Source organism: Nerophis lumbriciformis, linkage group LG17, assembly GCF_033978685.3.
Source record: "Nerophis lumbriciformis linkage group LG17, RoL_Nlum_v2.1, whole genome shotgun sequence".
Classification (NCBI taxonomy): domain Eukaryota; kingdom Metazoa; phylum Chordata; class Actinopteri; order Syngnathiformes; family Syngnathidae; genus Nerophis; species Nerophis lumbriciformis.
In genome coordinates this window covers 21,322,499-21,339,583 of record NC_084564.2, presented here as the reverse complement: position 1 = coordinate 21,339,583, position 17,085 = coordinate 21,322,499, and the positions used below count along the sequence as shown (strand labels likewise).

The 17,085-nt window shown below is 39.8% G+C and overlaps 2 protein-coding genes across 5 annotated transcripts in view; both read left to right on the top strand.

Moving 5' to 3' along the window:
• The window catches only part of ilvbl (ilvB (bacterial acetolactate synthase)-like), a 65,325-nt gene extending 50,306 nt beyond the window's left edge, over nt 1–15,019 (top strand). For both annotated transcript variants that reach the window (XM_061972723.2, XM_061972722.1), the window contains 10 exons: nt 3,178–3,277; nt 3,352–3,449; nt 3,524–3,660; nt 5,938–6,072; nt 6,271–6,385; nt 7,254–7,423; nt 7,492–7,562; nt 7,671–7,742; nt 14,288–14,393; nt 14,453–15,019. In XM_061972723.2, the coding sequence (XP_061828707.1) occupies nt 3,178–3,277; nt 3,352–3,449; nt 3,524–3,660; nt 5,938–6,072; nt 6,271–6,385; nt 7,254–7,423; nt 7,492–7,562; nt 7,671–7,742; nt 14,288–14,393; nt 14,453–14,631 (1,183 nt within the window). In that variant the 3' untranslated portion in view covers nt 14,632–15,019. The remainder of the gene's footprint in view (nt 1–3,177; nt 3,278–3,351; nt 3,450–3,523; nt 3,661–5,937; nt 6,073–6,270; nt 6,386–7,253; nt 7,424–7,491; nt 7,563–7,670; nt 7,743–14,287; nt 14,394–14,452) is intronic.
• A 1,396-nt stretch (nt 15,020–16,415) lies between these two features.
• Nucleotides 16,416–17,085, top strand: part of fam118b (family with sequence similarity 118 member B) — a 32,019-nt gene continuing 31,349 nt past the window's right edge. For 2 of the 3 annotated variants that reach the window (XM_061972721.2, XM_061972719.2), the window contains exon 1: nt 16,418–16,924. The gene's annotated coding sequence lies outside the window, so the exon portion shown is untranslated. Of the gene's footprint in view, nt 16,925–17,085 lie in introns of all 3 variants that reach the window. The other variant, XM_061972720.2, reaches the window with a different exon arrangement.

The window sequence follows — 17,085 nt, the reverse complement described above, 5'->3', positions numbered from 1 at the left end:
TCTTCCAGGACGCTACAATATACACCCCCCGCTATCCCCTACCCCAGAAAACCCCGTCCCACCCCAGAAAACCCTGTCCCCCGCCCACCTCAACCTCCTCATGCTCTCTCAGGGAGAGCATATCCCAAATTCCAAGCTACTGTTTTGAGGTATGTTAAAAAAAATAATGCACTTTGTGACTTCAATAATAAATATGGCAGTGCCATGTTGGCATTTTTTTCCATAACTTGAGTTGATTTATTTTGGAAAACCTTGTTACATTGTTTAATGCATCCAGCGGGGCATCACAACAAAATTAGGCATAATAATGTGTTAATTCCACGACTGTATATATCTGTATCGGTTGATATGGGAATCGGTAATTAAGAGTTGAACAATATCGGAATATCGGATATCGGCAAAAAAGCCGTTATCGGACATCTCTAATCAAAATGTCCTCCAATAAACACACATGGTTGGTCTTTTCTTGTATTTTAATCAAGTCATTTTAAAGGTAGACATTAGGGATGGGAATTGATAAGATTGTTACGGTTACGATTCCACTTTCGATTCTGCTTAACGATTCGGTTCTCTTATCAATTCTTAAGAAAGATAACAATATGATGGAATAGCTTCAATTTTGTTTAGTTTAGAGCTCACATGACCTTACAAAGCCAACAATTTGGTATTAAAAGGCACACAGCATAGAAAAAAACCTTTTGAAAATATTTTTTTGTTTTTTTATAATTCTGTAGAATTCAACAAAATAAAAGATGTGGAAATTACACAAAAATGTAAAATTTCGTAACATTTTTAAAATTCAAGAATCTTTGTCATCTACCTAGAAAATGTACAGTGCAAAGGTTTGTTTAGATTTACAAGGTGGAACTAATATAATGACATGGGCTCATGGCATGCAACATGAAATATTTCGATATTTTTTCTTGTCTCTCATAATTAATGAGAACGATAGGCAAAAAAAAAAAAAAAAAGTGCAGTTCTCCTTTAAGTTCGAGTAGCACACATATACTGCAAAGCTGTAGTAGTGTGATTTGCCTATCATACAGTATGGAAGTTATTTTTCTGTCAGCAATATTTTAGACATTATTATTATCAAGTTTGTTGTTACAAATCAATCAGTGTTATTATGCTACTTCAATGTGAACCCTCTCGCGCTCCGGTCTCATAATAGTTAATAATGATGACGCTTATCATAAGCGTCACCATTATTGATTGAAATAGACGGTTACAAAAAAATTGTTGACGAATTAGCAGAAACCGGCAAAAATAATATTTTAGGAACTGACGTCAATCAACATTCCACCAGTGATCGCAGAAATTGTGACAAATGTCCCTAAAACTGCGGGAGACATCTTCTTTCATAATCTTCTGCGCAGTTCAGAAAATGTTGACTTTGATTGCACAGAATCCTTGAAATTGCCACACATGCGCCAGTACTGAGCTGACTAGAATTTAAACATGTTTACTTCCGTAAACACTGCAAGTGCAACGTCATGACGCCATGTCTGTATTTGGCTCAGTTTGCATTGACAGTGTGGACACATTTTTTTTGTAACGTGAACAACTACATAAAAAGATAAGATTTGACAAAAAAAAAAATCTGAATTGGACATCCTAACCTGCAGTGTTGTGAACACATTGAAGTAGCCTTCATGCTGCTGTGTTCTGGCTCGACCATGCTTAGGTAACAGTGAAAACGTGGACTGGATTTTCAGTATAGTAATGCGGGCGTTACTGATGGAACGGATTGGATTTGATAATAAGCGCTGACAAACGGTCTTCAAATGATTTATAATCATAATGAATAATGACAGGTTATGTTATTTATTCAAACTCATATTCCTGCATATTTATACTAAATGTTTCTACAATTTTTTGTAAAAAATAAAAATTTACACCAAATTATTTAGGGAGGTTTCAGAATATTGAAGCCCACCTAAAATAGGCTTAATGACACCAATGCTATGCCACACTACAATATAAAAAAAGTATTATTGACTCAATACGAAGGTCCTGAGTAGTCCTCAGTTCAATCCTGGGCTCGGGATCTTTCTGTGTGGAGTTTGCATGTTCTCCCCGTGACTGCGTGGGTTCCCTCCAGGTACTCCGGCTTCCTCCCACCTCCAAAAACATGCACCTGGTGATAGGTTGATTGGCAACACTAAATTGGCCCTAGTGTGTGAATGTGAGTGTGAATGTTGTCTGTCTATCTGTGTTGGCCCTGTGATGAGGTGGCAACTTGTCCAGGGTGTACCCCGCCTTCCGCCCGAATGCAGCTGAGATAGGCTCCAGCACCCCCCGCAACTCCGAAAGGGACAAGCGGTAGAAAATGGATGGATGGACTCTTGCTGATGTCGTCTCAAGTCAATATCTGTATCGGCCAATACTCAGGGTTCTAACATCAGTATTATTAAAAAGAAGTATTGGGACCCCCGTATTTAAAACAAACACTGTCAACCAAAATGCTGCACAGAAAGTTAAAAGTATTACCAAAACAGTTTTGAAAATTGAATTTATGACAGAATGTTGAATAAAATACTAAAATAACAATAGTATATCAAAAGATTAGTTAAAAAAAAGGATGTAAATATTCATTTGTAAATGCTCTAATTACAGGAAATTAATTGGAGCAAGGTTGTTATGTCTGAAATATTGCATTTACTTTTTTATTTTAATAGTAATTTGGAATGCCTAAGAAAATGGAAAGGAAAAGTCAACCCTCTTTAAACACTTGGTCATTTATTAACATGTGTATTGCACAACCCAGCAGCAACACAACCGATGTTGTTATCGCGCTAAGGAGTCAGTATTAACACCAATAATTTGGTCATTGTAAACAACAGCACGGCAAGTTTACCAAGCATGAGTTTCAACGGCTGACCATTTCAAAGCACCCGTAGAGGTAGATAATACTCATGATACATCAGTTCACAACCATCATTTTGTGAAGTTATTAAAAAAAAGAAAAGCTGCATCAAGAGATTGCCTCGAGCCGCAGACTTTAATGCTTTTTTTTTTTTTTTAAATCTTGTGCTAATTAGAGTCCCAGACGTTTTTTTGTTTTTTTTGTCGACTATATGAGACTCCTCAATTAATTGCATAGAGACATCAATTAACTTGTGCAATAAACAATAACTTGTTTATTTACCAAATGTATTTGACGGGTGTTCTCGCTAGGTACATCAACAATCACCTCATGAATATTTTTGCCGGCGCCTGGGAGAAAAGTGATGTTTCACCACTTCCTGTTGATATCCCACAAGCCACCAGCAAGCAGGTACATTATTTCAGCGTTGTTGTTGTTTTTTTTACATTGGTGAGTATGTTTTTTTTTCTCCTAATGCAAACCAGGTACAAAATTGTATAGAGCTGCTGAGCCGTGCTGAAAAACCTGTTATCCTCTTGGGTAGCCAAGCCACGCTACCCCCGACACCAGTGGATGATATCAGGTAAAGACTCTGGTTTGATTTAATTCTGGATTAAAAACACTTACCAGTTCTAAACCGGTGTGATTGCATCACAGGAGGGCTTTGGAGGAGCTGGGCATCCCTTGCTTCCTTGGCGGCATGTCTCGGGGCATGCTGGGTAAAGATAGTCCGATCCACATTAGACAAAACAGACGTGATGCTCTGAAGGAAGCGGATTTGGTCATCCTTGCAGGTCAGTTTTGTTGCCTTTCTAAGTGGGTAACTGAGTTCATAGTAGGGCTGGACAATTAATCAAATTTTAATCACAATTTCATGCAGTTTACTGAGCTTGTAATGGTGAAATGGATGAGGAGCGAATGAGTGGAAAAAAACGGCCACGCTACTAGACGTTTGGGATCTCACCATGGTTGCTACTTTTTACTTGACACAGCGCTGGTATGTTAAATCAATAATCAGTAAACTCAACAAAAAGTCATACGATTATTTAACCGCGGACGGAATCACAGAATTGGCCAATAAAATTGAAAATACTGTCCAACCACAGAATATCACGGAAATTGACTCAAACGTAAGTGAAAGGCTGTCATTGTGAGGAAACAGAATATTTGTTTGGGAAAATAATGATTCCGGGACTGCTCATTCATCCCCGAAACACTTGACCGCCCTGAATTGGTTTCCTGAACTAAACAATGTTGAGATGGCCATTTGAAAAATTGACTAAACTACGAAACTAAAGCTAGCAAGAACAATCCATACACTCACATCACGCCTCATCTGATTGTGTTGTTGTGAATGACATCATTGATGTGATATCAATGTATAAACAGCAGTCGCAACTTGAGAGTTTTAAGTCGTCTCCAAACTCGTCAAGCTCAGAACAACTGAACACATACCCCTTCACAATAACAGTGCTGTGCACAACATCCGGTCTGACTGCGCTAACAAAATAAAGGTTTCAAAAAGTACCTTACAAAAGTATAATAATGTACCTTAAGCACTTATTGATACATTTACACAATTATTATGCCATGATCCATCCAAACATGAAATCACCCATATAGTCACCTTTACACTTGTTTCAGCCAATATAGTTACCTTGAGTGCATTTTACTGTAGATTACAGTACTCACAGGTAACGCGGAGGATCCTCCAAGCGTAATTGCTACAACATGGCCCCTAGGTGGAAATCTCATCGTGGCTAATTCCTCAAAGTCAGAACTGGGCTTCCATGTGCTAAAACCATGGGCATGTGTTGTTCTGCAAAACCTTGGTCAAAATGACTGTGGCAGCTACGACTATTAGCTGTGTTAGCATTTTGTGTTGTTAGCATTGCGTGTCCCGCATTGTCATTCCACATCGCTCACAAGGCTCACTAATGTCGTGGAGATGTGTTATTGATGTTGAAGATGAAGTGCATATTGAGGTCATATCTGTTATTTTTTAAATATTGCATGCGTAGAGGCTCATCAATGTAGAGACGTGGTATTGATGAAGCAGGAGTTGAAAAGGAAGTTCATCAAAACGTTTATCAACTTGAATATTGCAGTGAAGATGGCATTGATTTGATTTTAGGGATAATAGTGGGTCCCACAGCCTATTATCAATCATTATTAGGTTGGATTATTCATGTGTCGCAATGTTGCTGTTAGATTGCAGTGCCCATGTTTACATTACTTAAGAGCAGGGGTTTCAAACTCATTTTAGCTCAGGGGCCGGACTATTACAATCATGGCATTACAACTAAAAAATAAAGACAACTTCAGATTGTTTTCTTTGTCTTATTTTGGCCAAAAATAGAACAAACTTGTTATGAAAATATTACAATAAAAATATAGAAAACGAAAATGGCAGTGGTAAAGTTTAAATCCATGAAGGAAAGAAGAAAGTGAATGAATGTTTATAACTGAATATATTTACATCTGCATAAAATGTTGTTTTCTTTTGTGTAATTTTTTTATGAATTCAGTAACGTTTATGACAACCTTTTTCCAAAACACAATATAGAATGTGAGATATAACAGGACAATGCATACATTTATAATTTGTTTTCAAAACGGTTACAAAAAAGTGGGACCCCAAACATTTACGGTGGGACCCCATTTTTATGACTTAATTTTGAAAATTCCTACCGCCAACACTGATAGAGTATTGGTGTGTGCAAAACAGCAGCAGACGGCTGTGGCCTGCGGGCCGGTTCTAATACTAATCAAATATCATCCCGGGGGCCATAGATAATTAATTTGCGGGCCTGGTTTGCCTGCGGGCCTTGACTTTGATACACCTGCTTTAGAGGGAAGGTGTGTTGATAGAAGTCACCATCCTGTCATTTTGCACATCTAATCAGATTCTGGACTGTGTAATAACTGGCATGTTGATATAATGGAAAGTATTTTGCCCACTGCTCCCAAGCTCAGTCAATAAAACATGCTGTTTGAATCACACGGTGGCGCTAAAGTCAATGTTTTTGACTAGCGCCCCACATTTACAAACCCTGTTATCTTTTGCGCAGGGACGGTGTGCGACTTCCGTTTGAGCTACGGCAGAGTTCTGAGCAGACGCAGCAAGATCATCGCTGTCAACCGAGACAAGACGCAGCTGCTCAAAAACTCTGATATGTTCTGGAAACCAACTGTAGCCATTCAAGGTATGCTTTTAACCATTTATCAGGATCATCCTCTGGATTTATTGAGAAGTATTTAGTTTTTTTACTAAACAACCCACAGCTGCAGTAAATTATATAGAGTTTAACCAATAATTAATGCTGATAGGAAATTACTGTTGTGGACAGCTGTCTTTAAACAGTCAAAGATCTAAGAACCTCCATGTTTTTGTTTTTTTGTAGGTGATGCTGGCTCATTTTTACTACAACTGTCCAAAGGATTGAAGGGCCATCGCTGTCCAGTAGAATGGTCTGAAAGCCTCAAAGCAGGAGATAGCGCCAAAGAAAATGCAAACAGGTGAGAACGGGTTTTTTTTGTGTGTGTATTTAATATTGCAAAATACTGAAAGAGGCAATTCTTCAAAGTCAAATCAGTTCTGAAATTACTCGTTTTGCACAAGAAGATTCAACAATGGCATCAGTACAACAATGTTAGCCAAACTTTTTACACCAAGTACCACTTCAACAATTTACCGTATTTTCCAAGCTATAGAGCGTATTTAAGCATCAAATTTTAGGAGAAAAAAACATTTTCACATGTATTGCTATTATTACAACTGTTATTCTCACAATTGTTTTTATTTATTTATTTATTCATTTATTATTTATATTTCATTTGTACTTGTTTTTAAATATATTTTATATTATTTGTTAGATTAGCTGAAATAGGCTCTAGCACCCCCCGCAACCCCGAAAGGGACAAGCGGTAGAAAATGGATGGATGGATTATTTGTTAGATTACATTCATTTTTAGTTGTTCCTCAGTGCTGACGCCTCAAAAGTGGTGTATTTCCTCAATTATCAGCGCCATGCCATGTCTTGTTATATATTGTCAATAGTGCTGTGTTTGTGTTCTTTTATATTATTTTTGTGTTGCAACTTGCCTGTGCATGAAAGTGTTATATAAATAAAGGTGTATTGATTGATAGAAGAGCATCTCACTTTTAGCATGCAATACAAAGCACTTAAAACAGCCCTGTCAAGTCTCTGCAGTTTTTATTTATATTTATACATTTAGATTTGTAGAAAATGGATGGATGGATTTAAAATAGTTGAAATATTGATGACTTTTTAAACATGTGCTCACATTTGTGTTTCTAAACTGCATATTTCATATGTCTTAAGCTGTTTCTTCAGTGAAGAAATGATAACATTGTGTTCTTCAGGACTAAAGCCACTGAGAAGACAGAGCATCACCTGAACCCCTTGAAAGTTCTCCACCTTGTGGATGAGCTGATAGCGGACGACAGTATCATTGTCGCCGACGGCGGTGATTTTGTAGGAAGCGCCGCTTACATCATGAGACCACGAGGGCCGCTACGTTGGCTCGATCCAGGTCTGCACATCACATGGCTCGTGAAGAGCGCCTTTTGAATCTTGACTACTGTTGTCTGGTCTCGGAAGGGGCCTTCGGAACGCTGGGAGTGGGAGGCGGATTTGCACTCGGGGCGAAGCTGTGCCGGCCTGACTCTGAGGTAGTTTTTTTTTTCTCGTTTTTTTAACAGCTGCAGATGCTCATCTGTTGATTGCTAAGGATACTTCATGACTGAAACATGACCTGCTATGTGTTGTTTTTATTCAAGGTTTGGATTATCTACGGGGACGGCTCCTTAGGGTACAGTGTTGCAGAGTTTGACACCTTCACTCGACACAAGGTACCCGGTACACCTTTACTACATGCGTACTAGTACAAATGTATCCCTAAGTATAGAGTAAATATAAAGCGCTTTCAGTGTTTAGAAAGGTGCGCTATCATTTTTATTATTATAATAATAAGTAAGATTAATCTGAAACTGTGGTACAAGTGCCACTCAGGGTACACCGGCTCTACCTAGTGATACTTGGAAGATATTTTTCATTTATTGTTTATTTGACAGGGACAGTGTTTATCACGGCTATACTGGCCCCAAATTCAGTTCAAAACTCAGGAGACAATTTTTTTTTTGTCAGCAAATTCTTAAAAACACGAAAGTACTCCTGTTGTAAACACATTGGCAAATACTTGAACTGACATTTTAACCTTCCTAGCAAACTTGTGATTTACAGAACTGAAGCGTTCCTCAAGGCACCCTTTCAAATCCTCCCCTTTTTGGCATTTACACATTCGTAATGTGATTTATGTAAGTAAAGTGTTGTGTAGTGGTATTATTAAATAAGTGCCGGTGTCTAATCAACATTTCCGTTTTTCTTAGCGTTAAGATGCAAAAAGTTGCTGGACATCCATTGTTTAAAGGGGAACATTATCACAATTTCAGAATGGTTAAAACCATTAAAAATCAGTTCCCAGTGGCTTATTTTATTTTTCGAAGTTTTTTTCAAAATTTTACCCATCACGCGATATCCCTAAAAAAAGCTTCAAAGTGCCTGACTTTAACCATCGTTAAATACACCCGTCCATTTTCCTGTGACGTCACATAGTGAAGCCAACACAAACAAACATGGCGGAAAGAACAGCAAGCTATAGCGACATTAGCTCGGATTCAAACTCGGATTTCAGCGGCTTAAGCGATTCAACAGATTACGCATGTATTGAAACGGATGGTTGTAGTGTGGAGGCAGGTAGCGAAAACGAAATTGAAGAAGAAACTGAAGCTATTGAGCCATATCGGTTTGAGTCGTATGCAAGCGAAACCGACGAAAACGACACGACAGCCAGCGACACGGGAGAAAACGAGGACGAATTTGGCGATCGCCTTCTAACCAACGATTGGTATGTGTTTGTTTGGCATTAAAGGAAACTAACAACTATGAACTAGGTTTACAGCATATGAAATACATTTGGCAACAACATGCACTTTGAGAGTGCAGACAGCCCAATTTTCATCAATTAATATATTCTGTAGACATACCCTCATCCGCGCTCTTTTCCTGAAAGCTGATCTGTCCAGTTTTGGAGTTGATGTCACCAATCTAATGTATTGGTCAGCTTTAGGGGCATGTAGAGTTGGGTGTCATCAGCATAACAGTGAAAGCTAACACCGTATTTGCGTATGATGTCACCTAGCGGCAGCATGTAGATGCTGAAGAGTGCCGGGCCAAAAACTGAACCCTGTGGAACTCTGTTTGTTACTTAACATACACCAAGGTCACATTGTTATAGGAGACGCACTGCATTCTGTCAGTAAGATAGAAGTTAAACCAAGAAAAGACATATCATACCAATACATGTTTTGATACATTCTGGTCGAATGTTATGGTCGATCGTAGCGAAAGCAGCGCAAAAATCAAGTAGCAGCAACATGGATGACACATCAGCATCCACAGTTAGAAATAGATCATTAGTCATTTTTGCGTTGAGTGATTCGCCCTGAAACCGGACTGAAAGGGTTTACAGATTGTTAGATGCTAAGTGTTTATTTAGCTGCCTTGCAACTATTTTTTGAGGATTTTCGAAATAAAGGGAAGGTGGGACTCCGGCCAGTAGTTTACCATGAGGTCAGGATCAAGGTTAGGTCTTTTCAGCAGAGGGTGAAAAATCGCTTTTTTGAATGCTAGGGGAACAGTGCCAGGGGAAAGTGATAGGTTTATAATATTTAGCACTGATGGTCCTAATATTACAAACATCTCCTTGATAAGTTTCACATGAAGTGGGTCAAGTAATAATAATAAATAAATAAATGGGTTGTACTTGTATAGCGCTTTTCTACCTTCAAGGTACTCAAAGCGCTTTGACACTACTTCCACATTTACCCATTCACACACACATTCACACACTGATGGCGGGAGCTGCCATGCAAGGCGCTAACCATGTTGTTTGTTTTGTCCCATTTACACGTCGCAGGAGCTACATTATTTCTTCAAAAAGAGAGAGACTTTTGGAGGGCAATATCCGTCGTATATACATTCAAATCTGCGTTAATAGAACCCAGTTGTAGCTGGGACGCGTTGTCTTTTGTCTCCTTTCTCATAAGTTCAATTTTCTTATTAAAGAAATTCATAAAGTCATCTGCCGAGTGGGCAGAGTGACTGGAAGGAGTCTCTTGTTGGGTTAGTGATGCTACTGTATTGAACAAATATTTAGGATCTTTTTTATTGAAGAGGATGAGATTGGATTAGTAATTAGTTTTAGCTAAACGAAGCGCATGTTTATAAGTTATTCAATCATTCAATCAATGTTTATTTATATAGCCCTAAATCACAAGTGTCTCAAAGGGCTGCACAAGCCACAACGACATCCTCGGTTCAGATCCCACATCAGGGCAAGGAAAAACTCAACCCAGTGGGATGACAATGAGAAACCTTGGAGAGGACCGCAGATGTGGGTGACCCCCCCCCCCCCCCTCCCCCAGCGCAGAGACGTCCCCAACCGATGCACAGGCGAGCAGTCCACCCCGGGTCCCGACTCTGGACAGCCAGCACTTCATCCGTGGCCACCAAACCTGTGCCCCCCCTCCACGAGGGAGAGGGGGGCAGAGCAGAAAAGAAAAGAAACGGCAAATCAACTGGTCTAAAAGGGGGTCTATTTAAAGGCTAGAGTATACAAATGAGTTTTAAGATGGGACTTAAATGCTTCTACTGAGGTAGCATCTCTAACTGTTAACGGGAGGGCATTCCAGAGTACTGGAGCCCGAATAGAAAACGCTCTATAGCCCACAGACTTTTTTTGGGCTCTGGGAATCACTAATAAGCCGGTGTTCTTTGAACGCAGATTTCTTGCCGGGACATATGGTACAATACAATCAGCAATCATTAATTAATTAAACTACCACTCCACACTTAAAGGAAAACCTCAAGTTAAGTCACACGCCATTTGCGTTCCAGCTTTCTACATGATAGTCTAAAAGCTCTGTTTTTTTTCTGCGAACCAGACTCCTCCCATGGGCTTACAGACACTGTAATTGCCTGTGTCCGAGCTTGCTCGAGTGTAGTTAGTCAAGTGTGACTCAAACAGTAACATATGTTTCTGGGAAGAGTGATGGCACCTTCCCGGTTAGGGTGAAGGCTGTCCCCTCCTCAGCAAGCCCGGTTTGCCCCAGAAAGTGGGCCAATTATCAGTAGATGTTAGTCCCTGTTCTCTACAAAAACTAGCCAGCACTTGTTAAGCGAGACTAATCTGCTATACTTCTCATCATTGTCTCTTGAAGGCAGGGGGCCAGAGACAAGTACTTGATGCCAAGACATCTTTCTAGCGGGACTACAAGTCTGAGCTATGTTCCTCTTTGTAATCTGTGAATGTCTCATCCTTGTGTATTTGAAGCCAACGTGTACAACTATGTTCGTGTAGCTAGTGGTGCGATTAGCCTGTCGTACGTGTTTACTAGGCCTGTTGCGAGTCAGTTCCCTAAGACAAGCTTCAATGTCAGGTGCTCGGGTCCCGTGAATACACTTAATTATGGCTGGTTTGCTAAGCTGTATGTTCCGGGTGATGGAGTCCCCTATGACTAAGGTGTGCTGTCCGTTAGACTGGGGTGTAGGACTAGCTAAAGGGCTGAATCTATTATGCATCTCAACCGGTTCACGATGGCTTGTAGGCCACTTTGGACTGCTACAAACTGGGCTAGTCAGCTCGCTAAAGCTAATGCTAGCAAACGTGTCCGCGGCATCTAAAGTTACGAAATTACTCTGCTCTAACTGGCGGAAACGGCCCTCTAGTAGAGCCAGCCTATCCATGAGAACGGTGCAAGAAGAGCAGGGAGCCATACTCACGTTGTGTCTTTCACCGAGTCGAGTTCTTGCTTTCTTCGGAGCAATAGGCAAAGAGTAGCAGCAGCAGCGTGAGGGAGCAGACGCCTTCGGAGCGCAGTTGCTTTGGACCGGGACGAGCTTAGCTTCGTTAGCTTATCAGCTAGCTAGTTAGCTTTAGAGCGGCGTACAGAACAGGAGCTTCGGACTGGGACTAGCTTAGCTCTGCTAGCTTAGTATCTAGCAAGCTGAGAGAGAGGCGGTGAGACAGAGAGTGGGTGCTTTGTAAGTTTGATAAGACTACTAAATATGGTGGAGAAGGAATAAAGAAAGCTTTAAAACAATTAGAAGCACACAGATAGAAAGATAGTACTTAGCTTTTGCGCGGCAGCAGACTTTTCCGGACGTGATGTCACTCCACAGGCCCAAGTCTTTAATTGTGTTTATTTGTCATTATTCAGAGTTAATTACTTGCTTGCATAATTAAAATAGCTCTACAAAAAACGCCAATATTTTGACACTAATTCAATTGTATTATCCGAATGTCACACGTGAACATTTTGTAAATGTTTTTACTTAAATGCATGTCATTTATTTGCTCAAAACCTGGTTATAGTATGACGTGCACATTTTAAACAATTCTGCCAAAATATTCTAAATAACAAGGTGCTGATGTACTTGTACACCAATAGATAATTTGTGTTTTGTAGACTATCTAGATTATATCTTAAGTCTCATCCGGGTGTTTTTTTAAAGCCAAATTTGCCAGTCGGAGTTTTCTTTGCACTGGCATTTGCATTGACCTATGAAGCACCTTCTGCAAGAAAACTTTGGAATATTGGGCATGAAGGCATTGGAATTGAATGGCAAATCAAATAAATGGCAGTTTGACAATATTTTTTTTCCAAACAAATATTAGTTTGCAACAGAGAGGTTTCTGGGGTTCCTAGTTATGATAGTTTACGCAACACAGGATAAGTTGTAAATTCGTTTGTGCTGTGTTGTTTTGGTGATGACTGGTGGAATGGTGGATGGGTGCGTTGCAATTTTGGACGCATCATCAGTAGTGTCCCCCTGGGTCATTGGGCGTTTCGGCCTTAACACTAGACCATACTTGCCAACCTTGAGACCTCCGATTTCGGGAGGTGTGGAGGGGGTCAGGGGGGGTGCAGGGGTGTGGTTAAGAGGGTAGGAGTATATTTACAGCTACACCAAGTCAAGTATTTCATATATATATATATATATATATATATATATATATATATATATAAGAAATACTTTCAGTGAATTATATATATATATATATATATATATATATATATATATATATATATTTATAAATAAGAGAAATACTTGAATTTCAGTGTTCATTTATTTACACATATACACACACATAACACTCATCTACTCATTGTTGAGTTAAGTGTTGAATTGTCCATCCTTGTTCTATTCTCTGTCACTATTTTTCTAACCATGCTGAACACCCTCTCTGATGATGCATTCTGCTTCGTCTCCTTGTTGTGTGCGCAGATGTTATTGTCACATATGCATGTACAGTAGATGGCAGTATTGTCCTGTTTAAGAGTGTCACAACATTGCTGTTTACGGCAAACAAACTGCTTTACGGTAGACGAAAACCTGACTGCTGTTGTTTTGTGTTGTTGCCGCGCTGGGAGGACGTTAATGAAACTGCCTAACAATAAACCCACATAAGAAACCAAGAACTCGCCCTCGATCATTCTACAGTTATAACGTGATTAGGCAGGCACGCTGCTTATATTGTGGGAAAGCGGACGTGAAAACAGGCTGTCGACACGTCACTCAGGTCCGCATGGAGCTGGAGGGGGTGTGGCCTCCAGCTCCGTTTGAATTTCGGGAGATTTTCGGGAGAAAATTTGTCCCGGGAGGTTTTCGGGAGAGGCGCTGAATTTCGGGAGTCTCTCGGAAAATCCGGGAGGGTTGGCAAGTATGCACTAGACGCCCTCTCCAAGGGTGGCCAGCCACAGGGTGATCGGCCCCGGGATTGCGTCAATCCCAATTAATCATGAGAGTTGCTAGGTGTTGAGCAGCAGACTTTTCATGGGACTATGCATGGCAGGGGCGTCCTTTTCCCTGAGTCAAGCCTAAACTGACCGCATACCTCCTGGTTTGCTACTTGGGGGCCCAGCAGGGGTCTTTCCGATGGCGCTTTGATGGCTATAGGCAGGCTTTGGCCTCAGACTCCCAGGTCTACAGGCAGTTTGGTGGTAGATCTCGCCATCATCAACATCTAGTTGTTCAATGTCAAAGAGCAGTGAATTACTCCATATACAGTTATTAATCCTGGGCCTCTATGATTTTTGGCCTTCTGACTTTTTTTTTGTCAGTACAGATGTGAATTTGTCTTAAAATGTAATCATTATGGTCCTAAAAAGTTTTAAATTTGACTTGTTGAAACCTGCAGAGACAACGCAGGGGTTATTTTCGGATGCTTGAACTGAGGATTTGCAAGGCACATTTTCCCTAAAAATACATTTGTTTAAATATTTTTGCCGGTCCTCGTGTATAAAGTACTTAATATTCCTATTTTTTCTTTTAGACACCTGTTATTGCCATGGTGGGAAATGACGCGTGCTGGAGTCAGATTTCCAGAGAGCAGGTTCCCATCCTGGGCAGCAACGTGGCATGTGGCCTTGCATTCACAGGTGTGCAAACATCTTTCGACAATATTGCCAGTGTTTTTGTATGCGCTATTCTCCCGCAGATTATCACATCGTAGCAGACGGTTACGGCGGTAAGGGCTACCTTATAAGGCGTGAGGATGAGAAGCGGCTCAGCGACATCATCAGGGAGGCTCAGAAGCAGAGCCGGGAGGGCAAAGCAACACTCCTCAATGTCCTGATAGGCAAGACCAACTTCAGAGAGGGCTCCATCTCTGTATAGGGCTGCATGAGACATGTGACCAAAATGCCTTTCTTCCTCTTATTAAATGAACAAAGAGCCTTTATTATGTTTTTGATAATTGTTTTCTTCATTGAATGAAGATTTATTGTTATTGGTAAAAATATTTCTTATAATCAAAATAATGGTAAAATGTGGTTAGGCAAATATCTGCACTTGTATGGATATGCAGTGTTTATAATAGCATATGCAGTTTCTATGATTACATTTATGCAACAGCGATGGTTATCATTTACAATATACCTTGTTATTGCACTATACATGTTAATGATTTGCTGTTTAGGACAGGATGTGATCATGATTGTCTTAAGGGATTTTTTTGTCAAGTGTACGGAAATTATAGACCGTAACCATTCTCTAATAAAAGTGAATTAACAGTACAGAGAGGATTTTTTTTTTTATCACTTTCTGTTTTCTAATTAGGATTTTTTTTGGCCACTTCCTGTTTATATATCTATTGAAAGTGTGGCACAGTGAGCCACCTCGCAAGAGAACATAATATGGTTGGGACCTGCAATATTTCCTGCATAACAGCGGTGTCAAACGTGCGTTTGTTTTATCCGGCCCGCGGGATGAGTTTGCAAAGTATAAAAATGAGCCAACATTTTTGAATGAAAGAAACCGCTGTTCTAAATGTGTTCACTGGATGTCGCAATAGCAATTATTTGTATCTTTGTAGATGCTACATATGTAAAAAAAATTTATAATAAACCACATGTTAGTGCACCAATCGAGGAAAATTATCAAACTACATAAATAGCATCCTGTAATTTGATTTTGATGTATTTTTTTTTTTAAATATCAACACCAATGAGTTGACTGATGAACATTATCACATAATTTATTCAGAAAGTATAACAGCCAGAATACTATTAACCGCTACATGTAAGTTAAAAAATACCCCAACAACATTATGATTTGTACATTTTCAGAATGAGCTTGTCCTATTTTTAAACAAAAAAAAAACAATCTGAAGTTGTCTTTATTTTTAAGTTATCGTGCCGTGGTTTCTACCACTTGGGAGTAGATTTTTCTCCATGTGGCCCTTGATCTAAAATGAGTTTGACACCCCTGCTGTAAAACAACATAAATAAATATTTTTCTTTATGTTTCTCAGGCTGCTACGCCTTCCGACGGAAACTGCTGATCCATTTATTGTTTGGCCAGAGATTGATTCAACATAATAGGGCAACAGGAAGATGCAGTTACAGTAATAAACAGAAGATGGCAGTGTAAGACACATTATCACCTGCACACGCGTGATGACGCTCCTTTGCAATCTTAAAGGAAAAAGGAGGCAACCTTTAACCAAATTATAAAACACGTTTTCTACGTATGTCCTGTGATTTAAATTATAGTGAGAAAGTATTCTATTTTAGGAATTATATAAATATAATTAATATGACAGGTATGTAATATAACAGTGATGTCAAATACTGCATTTTCAACGAAGCTGCATTCCAGGCATGTACAAAATATTGACGCGCTGCTCTTTACCAACATGTTTCCCAAAGAAGCGACGCCATTAACAACGTTTAAACATACGACGTTTTAAAATACACATTTCGGCCACCTGCCTACTCCTCCCTGACGTCACACAGTCGGAAATGTCTGGGTCCTGTTGCCTTCAGGTGCTCGTTATTCCAGAGCGGTAAATGAACACCGCGAGCACGTTAAACATAATAAAGATAAGTAATGACGCTGCCAAATGAAGCATTTCACGAACACGATTATTTGTTGATACGGGTTATAGCGTTGTTGAGTCGGCGTGATTGTATACGAATGATACAAGTGCACGGGCTATTTAGTAAAGAAGTCACTAAGTTTTTCGAGCAGCAAGTGAAGGCATCACAAGGCAAGCCGCACATTCGCCACAGGCGGCGACTTCAACCTCCCTTCTTCTCACAAACTTCAACATTTCAACAAGTATTGGTCCTTCTTCCTGCCAACGCGGCTGTTTGCTATTTCAGCCTTTTTTTGAACACTTTCTTACAGAATGACAAGCTAACTGGTCGTGTTGCTTCCCCCCCCCCTATAGCAACAGTTGTGGCAGTTCATAATATAGACACGTTAGCTTCATGCTAGCTAGAGCTGAAAGTACTTTGTCTTTAGTTGTTGCAATTACTTGATGAGGTGAAGTTTATTTTAAGATTAAAAACTTCCACGACGAGGAAGTTACACGCTTTCGACGCTGTTCTGGCTGGCCGTGGAATCAGAGGCAGCTCTACCAATATTCAACGTTGGACACCAATTATAGCTATATATTTGTACCAAGGTAAGGCAGCATACTATATTGTCAACAACAGTTTATTTATTTATATCTTGTTTTAGGAACTGTAGTCTACAAAGCAAATGTCATTACGGAAAATGCACAGCCAGGACAACTTTACTGCACTTCCTGTTTGTATATAAGATAGGGAAATACATGCACCGTTT